This window comes from Oncorhynchus masou, chromosome 18 (assembly GCF_036934945.1).
Source record: "Oncorhynchus masou masou isolate Uvic2021 chromosome 18, UVic_Omas_1.1, whole genome shotgun sequence".
NCBI lineage: Eukaryota > Metazoa > Chordata > Actinopteri > Salmoniformes > Salmonidae > Oncorhynchus > Oncorhynchus masou.
Window position 1 is genome coordinate 11,178,431 of NC_088229.1, and position 16,666 is coordinate 11,195,096.

The 16,666-nt window shown below is 50.6% G+C and overlaps 1 protein-coding gene across 7 annotated transcripts in view; it reads right to left on the reverse strand.

Annotated features, from left to right (window-relative positions):
* The window catches only part of LOC135503949 (tensin-2-like), a 55,199-nt gene that overhangs the window by 5,885 nt on the left and 32,648 nt on the right, over window positions 1-16,666 (reverse strand). For 6 of the 7 annotated variants that reach the window (XM_064922150.1, XM_064922152.1, XM_064922149.1 and 3 more), the window contains 23 exons: window positions 13,997-14,035; window positions 13,279-13,320; window positions 13,133-13,182; window positions 11,419-11,602; window positions 10,516-10,566; window positions 10,299-10,421; window positions 9,958-10,022; window positions 9,630-9,713; window positions 8,155-8,267; window positions 7,667-7,727; window positions 7,438-7,513; window positions 7,171-7,300; window positions 6,876-6,941; window positions 6,637-6,768; window positions 5,021-6,523; window positions 4,763-4,925; window positions 2,577-4,639; window positions 2,350-2,481; window positions 2,141-2,236; window positions 1,790-1,867; window positions 892-972; window positions 536-704; window positions 31-99 (listed from right to left, as the gene is read on the reverse strand). In XM_064922150.1, the coding sequence (XP_064778222.1) occupies window positions 31-99; window positions 536-704; window positions 892-972; window positions 1,790-1,867; window positions 2,141-2,236; window positions 2,350-2,481; window positions 2,577-4,639; window positions 4,763-4,925; window positions 5,021-6,523; window positions 6,637-6,768; window positions 6,876-6,941; window positions 7,171-7,300; window positions 7,438-7,513; window positions 7,667-7,727; window positions 8,155-8,267; window positions 9,630-9,713; window positions 9,958-10,022; window positions 10,299-10,421; window positions 10,516-10,566; window positions 11,419-11,602; window positions 13,133-13,182; window positions 13,279-13,320; window positions 13,997-14,035 (5,570 nt within the window). The remainder of the gene's footprint in view (window positions 1-30; window positions 100-535; window positions 705-891; window positions 973-1,789; window positions 1,868-2,140; window positions 2,237-2,349; window positions 2,482-2,576; window positions 4,640-4,762; window positions 4,926-5,020; window positions 6,524-6,636; window positions 6,769-6,875; window positions 6,942-7,170; window positions 7,301-7,437; window positions 7,514-7,666; window positions 7,728-8,154; window positions 8,268-9,629; window positions 9,714-9,957; window positions 10,023-10,298; window positions 10,422-10,515; window positions 10,567-11,418; window positions 11,603-13,132; window positions 13,183-13,278; window positions 13,321-13,996; window positions 14,036-16,666) is intronic. The other variant, XM_064922151.1, reaches the window with a different exon arrangement.

The window sequence follows — 16,666 nt, forward strand, 5'->3', positions numbered from 1 at the left end:
GAACTGATGCTGGCTGGCTCCATTGCCCACCTCCTGTCCTGGGGGTCGATGCTGCTGAAGGTCACACTGTTGACTGGGTAGTGTCTCCTGAAGAACACCCTATAGATAGATAGATAGATAGATAGATAGATAGATAGATAGATAGACAGACAGACAGACAGACAGACAGACAGACAGACAGACAGACAGACAGACAGACAGACAGACAGACAGACAGACAGACAGACAGACAGACAGACAGACAGACAGACAGACAGACAATTCAGTGTGACCATTGATATCCCAACCCAATCTCCATTAATCTACCACAATACATCCATGCAAACCTTTCTTCCAATTTTCTTTACTTATCGCTAATGATATACTGAACATGGGTGATGGGCCTCAGAAATGTAGGCCATATCACTATTGTAAAGTGGCTGTTCCACTGGATGTCAGAAGGTGAATTCACCAATTTGTAAGTCGCTCTGGATAAGAGCGTCTGCTAAATTACTTAAATGTAAATGTAATATGAACTGGTCAGTGGTCATGTTACCTGCGCTGGCTGTCGGTCAGTGTGATGCCCTGTGAGGACACTTTGAAGTGGACCACTGTGGCCGCTGGCCGGGGGTTCTGTGCCAGGGTGGCTCCGGTTGCCCTGGAGATGGCCTGGGGTCCGGTCAGTGACTCAGTCTCCACAGAGTTCAGGTAAAGCACATTACAGGCTGGAGAAGAGAGGGGGGGGGGGGGCGGGACAGTTACCACTCAGACAAACAGGGATGTAACCATGGGGATCACTTTAGAGCACTGTGGTGATCGTAGATGTCACACACAACAGGGTCTCTCACCAACAACAGCAGGAATGCAGCCATTAGTGATTGAGCATTATGATAACTGATTCATGGGACTCACCTGCACCCTGTTTGAGCAGGTCTGAAGCTGTGCTCATGTTACTAGCAGGTGACTGCAGCTCCTGCATTTCTCCAATGGGATCTACAACACGGAGATGTAAACAAGAGGGCATCATATACTCTGTCTCCATCAGGAGGGCATGGCTGGAAATGTTCCCACCAGGCCAGAAGTCAGTAATTATTTGCATTTTCAGCACAAATTGTCTCGTGATTTGATTGTGAGAGGGTACTTAGCATCAATGGTTATAAAACTGTTTATTTTATTTAGGTGTGGACTGGTTCTTTAGTAGGCTAACTCATTACAGCCCATAATGGGTTGTTGGGATGTTGAGTTTCAGTAGGCTAACTCATTACAGTCCATCATGGGTTGTTGGGATGTTGAGTGTCAGTAAGCTAACTCATTACAGCCCATAATGGGTTGTTGGGATGTTGAGTTTCAGTAGGCCAACTCATTACAGTCCATCATGGGTTGTTGGGATGTTGAGTGTCAGTAAGCTAACTCATTACAGCCCATAATGGGTTGTTGGGATGTTGAGTTTCAGTAGGCCAACTCATTACAGCCCATAATGGGTTGTTGGGATGTTGAGTTTCAGTAGGCCAACTCATTACAGTCCATAATGGGTTGTTGGGATGTTGAGTTTCAGTAGGCCAACTCATTACAGTCCATAATGGGTTGTTGGGATGTTGAGTGTCAGTAGGCCAACTCATTACAGTCCATCATGGGTTGTTGGGATGTTGAGTTTCAGTAGGCTAACTCATTACAGCCCATAATGGGTTGTTGGGATGTTGAGTTTCAGTAGGCCAACTCATTACAGTCCATCATGGGTTGTTGGGATGTTGAGTTTCAGTAGGCCAACTCATTACAGTCCATCATGGGTTGTTGGGATGTTGCTGCTGACCTTTCTCTGGGATCCGTAGGGAACAGGGCAGAGAGATGGGAGTGATGGAGTGCTGGTATACTAACGCAGACAAACTCCCTGTGGAACACACACACACACACACACACACACACACACACACACACACACACACACACACACACACACACACACACACACACACACACACACACACACACACACACACACACACACACACACACACACACACACACACACACACACACACACACACAATTAGACTAAATTCTCCATTGGGCTGAACAACTATAGAACATATCACTCGAAATGACTGAAAACGAACAATGTAGCCCAAAACGGAGAGCATCCTATTCATTATGAACAGCTCACCAAAGTGGGGTTCATTCTGACACCCTTTGATCTTCACTCCACGGGGGCCCGTCTCAATCAGGAAGTGTCGCACCAGCTGCTCCAATGGATCGACCACTGTGTGCGTGTGTTACAGGGAGAACATGACTGGCTAGCAGAAATTGAAGTGTTTTGTGTGGAAGAAATCTAGGTGGTTGAGACGTAGGCAAGGGGCAGGCGTTGAGTCCTACCTCTGCTGCTGGGGTTGTTGAGGTTAGCGGGCGGGGTGGCCACTTTCAGCGCCAGGCCATAGGCTCCCTGGAAGGAGTTGCTGTCCCGGATAAGAAAGGCCCCTGGTTCTCTCTCCTTCAGCGCAGCTATGGCTTCAGGAATAGAGAAAATAGACATGAAAAATGTTCATGCATATTGCATAACAGTCTGCTTCCTTTATGAAAAGTAAAACAGTAACTGAAGTTACCTTGGTCCCTGGAGATGCCAGGCTTGTACCAGAAGCGTGAGTTGTCCTGGACAAACGTAACACTGACTCTGCCTGCCATCTCACTCTCCAGAGATAGCACTCCCTTCCCTTGGCCTGCAGGGGGCGCCATCTCCCCCACCGTTGGAGAGAAGGTGACATGGTGCTGTGAGGGGGTTGGCCTCAGGGTCCTCACCCCGCAATTAGGCGACCCTGGCTGGGCAGACTGACCCCGTTTCTCTGGGAGTTGGCACTGGGGGATGGTGACAGCAGTGTAGCTCAAGTATGGCACATGTGGGACTGATGGGGGATAGCAGGCGGTGGCAGAGATGGGGAATGTGGGGGTGGTGTGTACCTCAGGGGCTGGAGAGTGCCCACTGGTGCTGCCCTCCATGCCAGGGTAGTGCTGCAGGGGTCCTGGGGGCTCAGTGACCAGCATCAACCTCCGGCCCAGGGTGGCGAAGCCGGGGACAGGAGGCTCTGAGGAGGGGAACCCCTCCAGACTGCTGATGGGAGGCTGGGGGGAGGAAGGGGCCAAGGTGAGGGTGGAGCTGGATTTAGGGACCTCTGTGGTCAGTTTCCTGAGTGGACATGCTCCAGGTACAGGGTTGGGGGACTGGAACTGGGGCTGGGCAACAGGAGGCAGTACAGCAGTCTCTGTAGGATGGGTGGTCTTTGGACCAGTTAGGCTAGCTTCCTCAGTGGGTGTCTGAGTGGGTGTAGCAGGGTGGCAGTGGTTGCTGGGCTGGCTGGTTGTAGTTAAAGGTGAAGATGTAGCAATGTAGTTCTGGGGTTGGTGGGTTGAAGATGTAGCACTGTGGTTCTGGGGCTGGTGGGGTGAAGATGTAGCACTGTGGTTCTGGGGCTGGTGGGGTGAAGATGTAGCTCTGTGGTTCTGGGGCTGGTGGGGTGAAGATGCAGCACTGTGGTTCTGGGGCTGGTGGGGTGAAGATGTAGCACTGTGGTTCTGGGGCTGGTGGGGTGAAGATGTAGCACTGTGGTTCTGGGGCTGGTGCGGTGAAGATGTAGCACTGTGGTTCTGGGGCTGTTGGGGTGAAGATGTAGCACTGTGGTTCTGGGGCTGGTGGGGTGAAGATGTAGCACTGTGGTTCTGGGGCTGGTGGGGTGAAGATGTAGCACTGTGGTTCTGGGGCTGGTGGGGTGAAGATGTAGTACTGTGGTTCTGGGGCTGGTGGGGTGAAGATGTAGCACTGTGGTTCTGGGGCTGGTGGGGTGAAGATGTAGTACTGTGGTTCTGGGGCTGGTGGGGTGAAGATGTAGCTCTGTGGTTCTGGGGCTGGTGGGGTGAAGATGTAGTACTGTGGTTCTGGGTCTGGTGGGGTGAAGATGTAGCACTGTGGTTCTGGGGCTGGTGGGGTGAATATGTAGCACTGTGGTTCTGGGGCTGGTGCGGTGAAGATGTAGCACTGTGGTTCTGGGGCTGTTTGGGTGAAGATGTAGCACTGTGGTTCTGGGGCTGTTTGGGTGAAGATGTAGCACTGTGGTTCTGGGGCTGGTGGGGTGAAGATGTAGTACTGTGGTTCTGAGGCTGGTGGGGTGAAGATGTAGCACTGTGGTTCTGGGGCTGGTGGGGTGAAGGTGTAGCTCTGTGGGGCTGGTGGGGTGAAGGTGTAGCTCTGTGGTTCTGGGGCTGTTGGGGAGAAGATGTAGCGCTGTGGTTCTGGGTCTGGTTTGGTGAAAATGTAGCACTGTGGTTCTGGGGCTGGTATGGTGAAAATGTAGCACTGTGGTTCTGGGGCTGGTGGGGTGAAGATGTAGCACTGTGGTTCTGGGGCTGGTGGGGTGAAGGTGTAGCACTGTGGTTCTGGGGCTGGTGGGGTGAGGGTGGTTGTGTTGCTGTCAGTGTGGTCCAGCGGCTGTTGGGTTGGGTAGGGGAAGGTGTGGGTGTCACGGATGTAGACTGTAAAGGGTCAGGGATGTGTTGCTGGGTGACCTGCGACCCCTGAGCAGCAGCACTGCCGGGCCTATCCTGAGACTGGACAGACTCACAGTCACTGTTGACTATGTCAGTCGATCCAACTAGTGAGTGCACCCCTAGACTGAGGCTGAAACAAACAGAAAGTCATATTAAAGAGGTATGCAATATATTCTTACATGTAATGTTGGAATGTTTCATTTCTGATATGTGACTTTTGCAGATGTTAAAAAGAAGACAGCAGAATAGGCACCTTTCTTGTGTGCACAGAGGGCTGCTGGTGAGAACAGGGGTGGGCGGCCTAGAGAGGTCAGAGGGCGTGGAACACGGGACATCTCTTGAAGGATGCATCCTCTTGAAGGAACCCTGGGAGATGTGGTCCCGCCAACTCACGTTCTCACTCATCCCCCTTCCATCTTATGGAAGACAGCGAACAGAGAGAATGACTTTATGTGACAGAACTGTCAGTTGAATAATGATTTCCTACATTGGTTTAAATGTATTGTCTCACCTGTCTGGCTCTCAGATGGGTACTGCTGAGTGTGGGCTTCGGGGTGGTGGTCTGCTGGCCCTCTGGTGTGGCTGCAGGGGCCTGACAGGGTGGAGGGAGGGGGCAGAGGGGAGGTGGACTCAGACTGGTAACCTGAGGCATAACCCCTGCTCTCAGATGGGGAGGGCTGGTAGTGGGAGCAGAGGCAGACCTGGTGCGGGGTCTGGTAGCCACTGCTGCTGTTGCTGCTGTACTTCAGGTCCAGGTGGGCGTGGCCGTGGGAGCGAGACGCCTCTGGGTACGCAGGGTGACCGGACGGTAGAGGGTCAAAAGAGAAGGCAGGTAGCTCGTGGTCCTGAAGCCTGTAGGCCCTCCGGTGCCAATAGTCGGCCTTTCTCTCCCTCTCCCATTGGAGCTCTGCCTCCCTGTCTCTCTCCCAGTGCAGTGACATCTCCCTGCCTCTTCTCAGTCCCCCTGCCTCCCTCTCCCAATGCATCTCTGCCCCTCTAGGCAGCTCAGACTCCCTTACTCTCCTTAGCCCTGCTTCCCGATGCTGCAGTTCTGCCTCTCTGTCCCAGTGGAAGCTCTCTCCTCGCTCCAGCCGCAGGCCGTGGAAGGCTGAATCCTCCCTCCTGGTGAGGCAGTCCCGGCAAGGGCAGCCAGGGGGCGGCATGCCGTCCAGCAGCAGCATATCTTGGTAGGACCCGGAGGACTTGGGGTGGTGAGGGTGATGGTGGGTGTGTGAGGGAGGGTGATGGTACGGACCATAGTCATCACTTCTACAGAGCAGGCGCCCGGGATGAAGGGTGTGGGGGTGAGAGGTCAGGTCCTGGGATGGATAGGGGCACAGAGAGGGGTGACGAGAGGGTCCCTCACGGTGCAGGTAGTGTGGAGGGCCCTGTTGGCGGTTCCATACCAGGTCAGGGGGAGGCAGGGCCTGATGGGGTTGAGGGTGTGGGCTGTAGTGCTGACACAGGTCCATGTGTGAGGGGACGGTGGCAGGGTTAGTCAAGGGCGGTGACCCAGGGTGGCCGTTGGTGCCCGGAGCTCTGTCCCGGCAGTAGCCGCTGGACATGAGGTGGAGTCGGTCACAGTCGGGCTCGGCACAGCGCTGGGAGTGGTAGCCCACCCTGCAAGAACAGGAGCGGTCGAGCCTCAGGGTGCCAGTATGCTCAGACGACAAGTCCCCATCGTCCAGGATGGCAGTCTCCCTCTCTCTGTCCAGGCCGTCCCTCTCCCCCTCGATGCCCCCCAGCAGTCGGTCCAGGTCCTCTCTCTCCTGCCGGGTGGGTGGCGGGAGCCCTTTGGACTCCTCTGAATGCTCTGGGAGGGCAGACGAGTGGCCGGAGTGAGTGAGAGAGTCAGAGCTGGGAGAGAGCAGCTGGCTCTGACTGGGCCTCTCCTCGCTGGTGCCTGCTGGACTGCCATTGGTGGAGGTCAGGGAGCCAGAGCCTGGGGCTGAGAGACGCTTCTTTATCTGGGCGTACAGACTTCCGTCCACTGGACCCCTGGTGTGGGCTATGTCTGAGAGGGAGAGAGAGCAGAGATGTAACATAGCTTCAGAGTACAGTATCATCAGCACAGTATTAACTGCGGGCTGAATGTATTATTGAGAGTGTCTCCCTGGTTCTCTGTACTTCTCTGGACTGTACCATCGAGGCTGTCTTGATAGCGCTGGTTGAAGTTCTCATAGGAGTCCCAGCGCACCACTGGATCAGCTGTGTTGTAGTCCACTGTGACAGCAGGGTCATTTCTCTGGTACTCACGCCCTGAGGAGAGAGTTCATGTTATTAGACACGTGATCAAACACATCAATACAAACTTGTTATTGTGTTCCCTGGCACTGTTACACTGTAAATGCATAGTTCAAACCAACCTTTCATTTTCTCTGGTCCCGAGGAGAAGACAAACTCCACAGTGGCATCCGAGGGAAATCGTTCATCTGAGAAAATACATTTTACTGTTTTCCTTTAAATTCTGTCAGTACTTATCCGATTGGGATCATTACTGCCACATAAACCCCCTGGTGCTTTTTCAATACAGAGCACAACTTTTCAGTTGGGAGTAATTTAACATTTCACAGAACGTAATCACATTAGCGGAATTAGGAAATGATCGTGTTCAATATACAATGAAGCAATGGACCCCCCCAGAACCCCACTAGTTCCTACCAGTACAGGCCTCATCCAACTCCCCCTTGCCGAACCATAGCTGGGCCCCGTGGATGGTGCAGGTGTGGAACTGCAGTCTGAACACTGTGTCCCTCTCTGCACCCTGTGCCCGTCTGTGGTAACACTTCACCTGCGGGGAGAGACAGAGCGGTAGAGAGGGAACAGAGAGAGAGAATCATACTTAATGGACTGCCAGTGGCAAGGCGGTGACTTCACTTGAGAAAAAAAGAGGACTAGTCTAATGGCCAGACAGATGGTCTCACTCACCATGATGTCTCCCTTCAGCAGCAGTGCAGGCTCAATGGTCACACACAGTCTTCTGCCCACAGAACCCTTCAAGTCACTGTGGACAGACAACACACAACATATGAATACAAATAGACACACATAAGGACAAGTAGACCTAAAGACACATCCTGTCCGAGTTAGAGATGTGTCTTTTCTGTCAGTGGTGTTGGTTGATAATACTGTAGGACATGAAGTGATGCAGACTCACTATATCCCTGATGTATAGACCAGCTGCATGGACTGGTAGATCTTCAGGAAGGGGAAGTAACCTGGGCAACGATAAAGAGAGGCGGTGTTCAGTGGAATGTGCTGACTGTCTCTGTCTCTATCCGTCAAACAATTCAAGATAAACAGCCCAGTGTGTAGGTGGAGGGTGAATTTGACCATCTGAAAACACTACTATCATTCACAGGGCCATATCTCAGAGCCTTCTGCACAGACAGGCCTTCACACACACACACACACACACACACACACACACACACACACCTGGCACATGCACGCACTAGCACACACACACACACACCTGGCACATGCACGCACTAGCACGCACACACACACACACACCACGGTCTCTACTGTAAAGACAGACTGAGACAGACTCAGCACCCGAGTGTAGTGGTCTAATGTGAGGATGGGAGGAGCCAACTGTCAGTCAGGGGAAACAAGTGTGTGGTGCCCCTCGCACGGCCTCACCTCCTTTGCCCTGGAAGTTAGGAAGCGTGGGGATGAGGACCTGGTGGAGGAGTAGCAGACTGCTGTTCATCTTGATCGCCCCAGAGAGGAGCCCCCCAAAGTAGTAGATATACCTGAGAGAGAGAGAGAGAGAGATAGAGAGGGAGGGAGGGCAGTGTGAAAAGAGAGAGAGAGAGAGAGAGAGGAAAGAGGGATGGAGGGATGGAGTGAGGGCAGCATGAGAGAGAGAGAGAGGGGGAAGAGGGAGAGAGAGAGAGAGAGATAGATAGATAGAGAGGGTGGGAGGGCAGCGTGAGAGAAAGAGCGAGAGAGAGAGAGAGAGAGAGAGAGAGAGAGAGAGAGAGAGAAAGAGAGGGGGAAGAGTGAGAGAGAGAGAGTGAGAGAGAGAGGGAGGGAGGGATGGAGGGAGGTCAGTGTGAGAGAGAGAGAGAGAGAGAGGGAAGACGGAGAGAGATAGAGAGGGAGGGATGGAGGGAGGGCAGCATGAGAGAGAGAGCGAGAGAGAGAGAGATAGAGAGGGAGGGAGGGATGGAGGGAGGGCAGCGTGAGAGAGAGAGCGAGAGAGAGGGAAGAGGGATGGAGAGGGATGGAGGGAGGGAGGGCAGTGTGTGTGAGAGAGAGAGAGAGAGGTGGAGAGAGAGAGAGAGAAGAGGGAGGGCAGCGTGAGAGAGAGGGAAGAGTGAGAGAGAGATAGAGAGCGAGAGAGAGAGATATATATATAGAGAGAGAGAGAGTGAGAGCGAGGGAAGAGGGAGAGAGAGAGCGAGGGAAGAGGGGGAGGGAGGGCTGGGTGATTTGTAAGCACACTTCACAAAAGACAACATCAAATCAAATAAAACAACACTGAATGTTGGTGAAAAGGATGCATGAAGTAATATATACACTGAGTATACCAAACAGGAACACCTCCCCTTTTGCCCTCAGAACAGCCTCAATTCGCTTAGGCATGGACTCTACAAAGTGTCAAAAGCGTTCCATAGGGATGTTGGCCCATGTTGACTCCCAATGCTGCAACAGTTGTGTCCAGTTGGCTGGAAGTCCTTTGGGTGGTGGACCATCCTTGATACCCACAGGAAACTGTTGACCATGAAAAATCCAGCAGCATTGCAGTTGTTTACATAAACCGCTATGCCTGGCACCTACTACCAGACCCCGTTCAAAGGCACTTAAATGTTTTGTCTTGCCCATTCACCCTCTGAATCGCACAAATACACAGCCCGCGTCTTAACCTGTCTCCTGCCCTTCATTTACACTGATTGCAGTGGATTTAACAATTGACATTAATACGGTTTCAGCTGGATTCACCGGGTCCGTCTATGTCATGGAAAGAGCAGGTGTTGTTAATGTTTTGTACACTCAGTGTCTACCTGAGAGAAAGGGATGGGAAGGAAGAGGGAAGAGAGAGAGACATACAGACATCTACAGCACTTGTTGGTTAGTGATACAGACAACATGGACAACAAGATGGTGCCTACCTGTTTTGGGACGGTTGGAGGGAGGAAGATACCTTATCCTCGCAGAACTTCCTCATGGCCAGGGTGCTGAGGGCCTGGTCTGCCCTGCTCAAACACAAAAAAACAGAATTAAAGCGACACACGCCACAACAAGAATACACACTTCATGTAGAGAATTATACAACATTTACACAACTTTCCCATAATGGACAAGACCAGGCTCTCTAAGAGCCAGAAGTACATGAATGCAGCTGGCTTGAGCCAAAGAACAAGCCAGTTTCCACTACTACAGCCTTAAACCATGCTCAGTGTGGAAACTGTGGCTTTGGATGCAGGACAGGACACTCACCCTGCAGAGATCTTGCTGTAGTGCATGTAGGCTGCAATAATCACTCCTGTTTTGCCCTTGTTGCCCTGAAGGAGAAAGATCAGTGCCAAAAGAACATGAAGTCCCAAAGGTTTACGGATTAATATTGTTTTAAAGACACGGATGTCACTACGCCTACAAGATCTCATAGCAATTTCAACATTTCACAGTGAAAAGATACAAAGATGACTTATTGCACTGATCAAAGAGCCTCTGTGAGTGAAATACGTGAGTCATCTATGTGAAGCCAGCAGCCCCTAAAAGCCCCTAAAACAACAAAACAACCCTTTAAAACCTAGTCAGCAACAGGCCTGAACCCTGACCTTGCAGTGCAGGACCACCACATGCTGGGGGTCGGAGGTCAGCCACGTCTCCATGGCCTTACACATGGCACAGATCTTGTCCAGGGGAGGGGCATGGAAGTCAGGCCAGCCGAAGTCAAGGACCTGGACCACATGGGAAAATAGTGAGGAAAAGTACATTAATATACTTAGCCTTAGAAACTGATACAGTATTGATACAGAAAATAAAAAATTATACCTTTGGATTCATGCGGGTGATGTCATGGTGCCGTTCAGAGAGGTTGAAGAGCTGAAAAATGGATATTCAAATGAATGATGTGTGTTCAACCAGCCCAGCAAGCAGAGGCGTCATGCCCATAGGGGGCACAGGGGCACGTGCCCCCTCAGATTTGTCTTTTAATTAAAAATAATAAATAAAATAATCATATTTTTTGGTTTATTTTGTTGTTGTTGTTTCTCTGTAATACTACTAGCCACCTAGCCATTTTATTAAGTTGTCTTTAGCTAACCCAGCGAGGATCCGAATCTCCCAACCTCATCTCCCAATTAGCTACCAAGAATCCATATCAGGCTATCAATCAAGTTAAAGTAGCTAGCTTGTCTAACTATCTTAGCTGGCATGTCTGCTGGCAAGGTTGGTAGACTTTAGAAAAGCAAGCAATTACTAAATGTACTGAATAAGACTAACATGCCTTTCAACCTTTTATCCAGATTTTAGCAGGGATGCAGAGAAGCATATTTAGTTTCTTTAAAAAAATAACCAAGAGGATGCACAGACAGCTCAAGAGAAATGCTAAGCTTGATGTTTCTTTGGCATACAATTAAACATTATGATTATGGCTTTAGATTGCAGGAAAAGGTTGTTTCAATTGTTTGAAAGATTCTCAAACTTTCGAAAAGGGGGTCCTAGCCCCCCGCCGGACCCCCCCCAAGCCATCCTCACGTACTTTGTGACCCCTCAGATTTTTGTGTGGTGCATGACGCCCCTGCCAGCAAGTAGCACATATAAAACCCCATATGAAAGTGTCACTGAGTGTATGGCTACTTTCCAATATCCATACCAGCATACCACTTAGGCTGGTAGTGTGGATATTGGAAGCTAGCCCATGTCTACATCAGCGCCAGGAAGTACTGTACTCACCAGGAACTTGTCCTGGTGCTTGGACCTGAGCATGGCGGTCACCTCCTTGAGGTTGAGACGGTAGCGCTGCTCATCCAGCAGAGGGGGGAAGAACACGGAGATGATCCTCTCAGTGATGTAGGTCAGGTCAAAGTCATAATGACGCTCCATGACTCTCTCCATCACACGGTCCACACTGATACTCCTAATCAGGGAGATTGCTGGGATTTATGCTGTGGTCTATATATTTATGTTCTGTTACGGCTTTGAGCTCTAAAACAACCCTGAAAACGTACATTTTCAGTCTCCCTTATATTAATTAACCCAGCGTTCACCAAACTAGTGATCGCAACTGATTTGAAGAATGGGGTCAAGAGAGAAACTCTGAAAAATATGTAATGCGCCACAGAAAGACCTTGAGGTAGTGCAGTTGGAGAATGAGATGAGGTGGAGAATGAGATGAGGTGGAGAATGAGATGAGGTGGAGAATGAGATGAGGTGGAGAATGGCAGGAGGTGGAGAATGAGATGAGGTGGAGAATGAGATGAGGTGCTTCTACACCTGCATTGCTTGCTGTTTGGGGTTTTAGGCTGAGTTTCTGTACAGCACTTTGAGATATCAGCTGATGTACGAAGGGCTATATAAATACATTTGATTTTGATTTGATTTGACGTGGAGAATGAGATGAAGTAGAGATTGAGATGAGGTGGAGAATGAATGAGATGAGGTGGAGAATGACAGGAGGTGGAGAATGAGATGAGGTGGAGAATGAGATGAGGTAGAGAATGAGATGTGGAGAATGACAGGAGGTGGAGAATGAGATGAGGTGGAGAATGGCAGGAGGTGGAGAATAATATGAGCTGGAGAATGACAGGAGGTGGAGAATGAGATAAGATGGAGAATGACAGGAGGTGGAGAATGAGAGGATGTGGAGAATGAGAGGGATAAAAGGAGGAGTGAGAGCATAGAAACAGAGAGAGAGAGAGAGAGCAAGCGAGAGCAGGGAGAAGAGAAGACAAATATAGAGAATAAAGAGGAGTAGGAGTACATCATCTTCCTCCTCATCATAATGCTACAGTACATCCTCTTCCTCCTCTTCCTCATCATCACAATGCTACAGTACATCATCTTCCTCCTCATCATAATGCTACAGTACATCCTCTTCCTCCTCATCATAATGCTACAGTACATCCTCTTCCTCCTCATCATAATGCTACAGTACATCCTCTTCCTCCTCATCATAATGCTACAGTACATCATCATCTCCCTCCTCTTCATCCTCATTATAATGCTACAGTACATCCTCTTCTTCCTCATCATCATGCTACAGTACATCCTCTTCCTCCTCATCATAATGCTACAGTACATCCTCTTCTTCCTCATCATCATGCTACAGTACATCCTCTTCCTCCTCATCATAATGCTACAGTACAGCCTCTTCCTCCTCATCATCATGCTACAGTACATCCTCTTCCTCCTCATAATGCTACAGTACATCATCATCTCCATCCTCTTCCTCCACATCATAATGCTACAGTACATAATCATCCTCCTCCTCATCCTCCCCCTTGCTCCTCCCTCCCCCTCCTCCTCCTCTTCCACCCCCTCATCACAATGCTTCAGTAGATCCTCCTCACCATCATCCTCCCCCTGCTCCTCATCCTCCCCCTCTTCCTCATCCTCCTCTTCAAGGGAATGATGCATTGAAATAGGGTATGATAGAGAGCTGAGTTACCTGGAGAGGGTGTTCCTCTGTTTGTTGTAAGTCAAAGACCTTGTGGAGCCCTGAAGACAGAGAAATTAAATGACCACCATTTCTGACACCGATAAGAGAAACAGCATCAGCATTCATTTGTGGAGAGGAAGAAAGAACACTCTTACCAGGTGTTGGATGTGTCGGGATGGAGCAGTTCCTTTGCCCTGCTGTAGGCAACAAGGAGAGACATACGGTAATGCAACAAGGAGAGACATACGGTAATGCAACAAGGAGAGACATATGGTAATGCAACAAGGAGAGACATACGGTAATGCAACAAGGAGAGACATACGGTAATGCAACAAGGAGAGACATATGGTAATGCAACAAGGTGAGACATACGGTAATGCAGCAAGGAGAGACATACGGTAATATAACAAGGAGAGACATACAGTAATGCAACAAGGAGAGACATACAGTAATACAACAAGGAGAGACATACGGTAATGCAACAAGGAGAGACTTCCTGTTACAATCTACCTCTAGAAAATCCTCTCCTCATACAAGAACAAACCAAAACCAAGCCCACTCTTCAAGCCAAGGAAAAGAGAAGCTTCTGCCATTTTCCAACAGCACTGCAGATTTAGGGATGGTCACAGCTGATTTATTTCAAACATAAATTGAAGGAATGAAGTGGACTATAAAAGAGTGAGAGAGAGCAAGAGAGACAGAGAGACAGAGAGACAGAGAGACAGAGAGAGACAGAGAGACAGAGAGAGACAGAGAGAGAGAGAGAGAGAGAGAGAGAGAGAGAGAGAGAGAGAGAGAGAGAGAGAGAGAGAGAGAGAGAGACAGAAAGAGAGAGAGAGAGAGAGAGAGAGAGAGAACGAGTGGTCAACTTACCAGATCAGACGAGAGAGCTGGGATGCAAGCTGTGGTCACCTGAAACATAACAACATACCATTTTTCCAACGAGAAACATTGTTAAACCAAACACATAGTCAAACATAAACATAGCATTCTGAAGCTATCCGCTAAGTTTTGCTTTCTGCCGTCTGGTTTTTGTTGTTGTATTTCCCTCCAGGAAAGAGGGAAGGGAGTGGTGGGGCTGGCGAGGCCACCGGGGAAGATGGGCCGGGGGAAATGCTCCCTCGCTCAGACGGACAGAGAGATAAGGAGAGAGAGAAAACACATCTAAAGCCAGATAAGAGAGCCTTGTCATCCAACGAAGATATGATCCACCTGAACATAGATTACAGTAGAAATACCATGACCAGGGAAGTATGGTATGCAAGTCCCAACACTCTCAGAGGCGTTTGGTGGGACCGTCCGAGGCTGCTGCATTTATCTTGCTAATATATACTTCTCCTTGGTGTCACTCACACAATGGCACAGTTGTAGCCTGGGAGCATGTGCACATGATCATAAGTGCACTAACGAGGTCATTCGCACACTGATTCACATAAACAGACAAAGGGCTACAAAGTACAACTAATAGCCTGGTTAAAACCATGCAGTAGAAACTTTTGCTTTGACATCACTACAGCCTTTGCTGTCTGGCACGCACACACACACGCACACACGCACGCACGCACGCATGCACGCACACACTATTTCCCATGTGCAGTGGGCTCCAGATCTTGACCTCTGACCCAGGGAGGAAGTGGAAGCGCTGCAGCGGTGGGGCTGAGGCAGGGTCGAAGACCACAGTCATGCTTTCGTAATGGCTGAGCTCACTGCCGGCCAGCGTGTCCCAGCGTTTCCACTCCCAAACCCTGTTACGCCTGTTTGTTTGGCCACAGGAAAGGGCAAGGGCTTGTACATCTCATTGTGTACAGAGGGAAGTGACAGAAGCCTTGGGTAGGGGTGTGTTTGAGTGTGTGGGCCAAATATAACTAGTGTTCTTGTGCAGATCTCTAAGAAAGTGTGTGGGCCTCAAACCTCTTCTTATCATACAGATGCTAGAATAGGTCAGGGGTCAACAGACAATGTGCTGAAACGAGACACATGACTACATCAGAGAGCTTGTTTCAGTCAATTCCATGTAAACACCACTGCTATATTCTATAAATCTTGAAGAATTATAGCAGATTTTACCCAATGAGCAGAATTGGTTGAAAAACATATTTTCAACATGTTTTCAACCCCAAAATACCTATTTTCAACATCTTGTGCAATAGGGTATCCTGTGTCCTGGCTGCAAGTTGGGCTTGGAAAACTGAGAACACGTAACTTGCGGGAACAAGAACCATGTCTAAGAGGATGCATGGTTCTGCTGCAGATATGAAACCAGTTTGAAAGAACAACATAGAACGACAACCAGACAGCACTCTAGTAAAATGTTCCATGCTCTTTCTCTCTCTCTCTCTCCAACTGTCCCTCTCCTCTATCTCAACCTTTTCTCTCCCACCACATCCTCTCTTTCTCTCGTTCTCTTCCAAACTGGCTCTCTCTCCATCCCTCAAAAATTCTCTTTCCGCCTTTCTCTAATAATCCCTCTATCCCGCGTTCTCTCCCCTCCTCTCTTTCCCTTCTCTCGCCCTGTCAATCCTTCCCTCTCTCTCGCAGCATCCCCCCTCCCCTCTCTCTCCCAGTCTGCTGCCCTCCCCTCTCTTTCCCCTCTCTCTCCCTGTCAATCCTTCCCTCTCTCTCGCAGCATCCCCCCTCCCCTCTCTCTCCCAGTCTGCTGCCCCCCCTCTCTTTCCCGTCTCTGTCCCTGTCAATCCTTCCCTCTCTCTCGCAGCATCCCCCCCCCCCTCTCTCTCCCAGTCTGCTGCCCTCCCCCTCTCTTTCCCTTCTCTCTCCCTGTCAATCCTTCCCTCTCTCTCGCAGCATCCCCCCTCTCTCTCCCAGTCTGCTGCCCTCCCCTCTCTTTCCCCTCTCTCTCCCTGTCAATCCTTCCCCCTCTCTCGCAGCATCCCCCCCCCCCCTCTCTCTCCCAGTCTGCTGCCCTCCCCTCTCTTTCCCCTCTCTCTCCCTGTCAATCCTTCCCTCTCTCTCGCAGCATCCCCCCCCCCCCCCTCTCTCTCCCAGTCTGCTGCCCTCCCCTCTCTTTCCGTCTCTGTCCCTGTCAATCCTTCCCTCTCTCTCGCAGCATCCCCCCCTCCCTCTCTCTCCCAGTCTGCTGCCCTCCCCTCTCTTTCCCTTCTCTCTCCCTGTCAATCCTTCCCTCTCTCTCGCAGCATCCCCCCCCTCTCTCTCCCAGTCTGCTGCCCTCCCCTCTCTTTCCCTCTCTCTCCCTGTCAATCCTTCCCTCTCTCTCGCAGCATCCCCCTCTCTCTCCCAGTCTGCTGCCCTCCCCTCTCTTTCCCCTCTCTCTCCCTGTCAATCCTTCCCTCTCTCTCGCAGCATCCCCCCCCCCCTCTCTCTCCCAGTCTGCTCCCCTCCCCTCTCTTTCCCTTCTCTCTCCCTGTCAATCTTTCCCTCTCTCTCGCAGCATCCCCCCTCTCTATCCCAGTCTGCTGCCCTCCCCTCTCTTTCCCGTCTCTCTCCCTGTCAATCCTTCCCTCTCTCTCGCAGCACCCCCCCCTCCCCTCTCTCTCCCTGTCAATCCTTCCCTCTCTCGCAGCACCC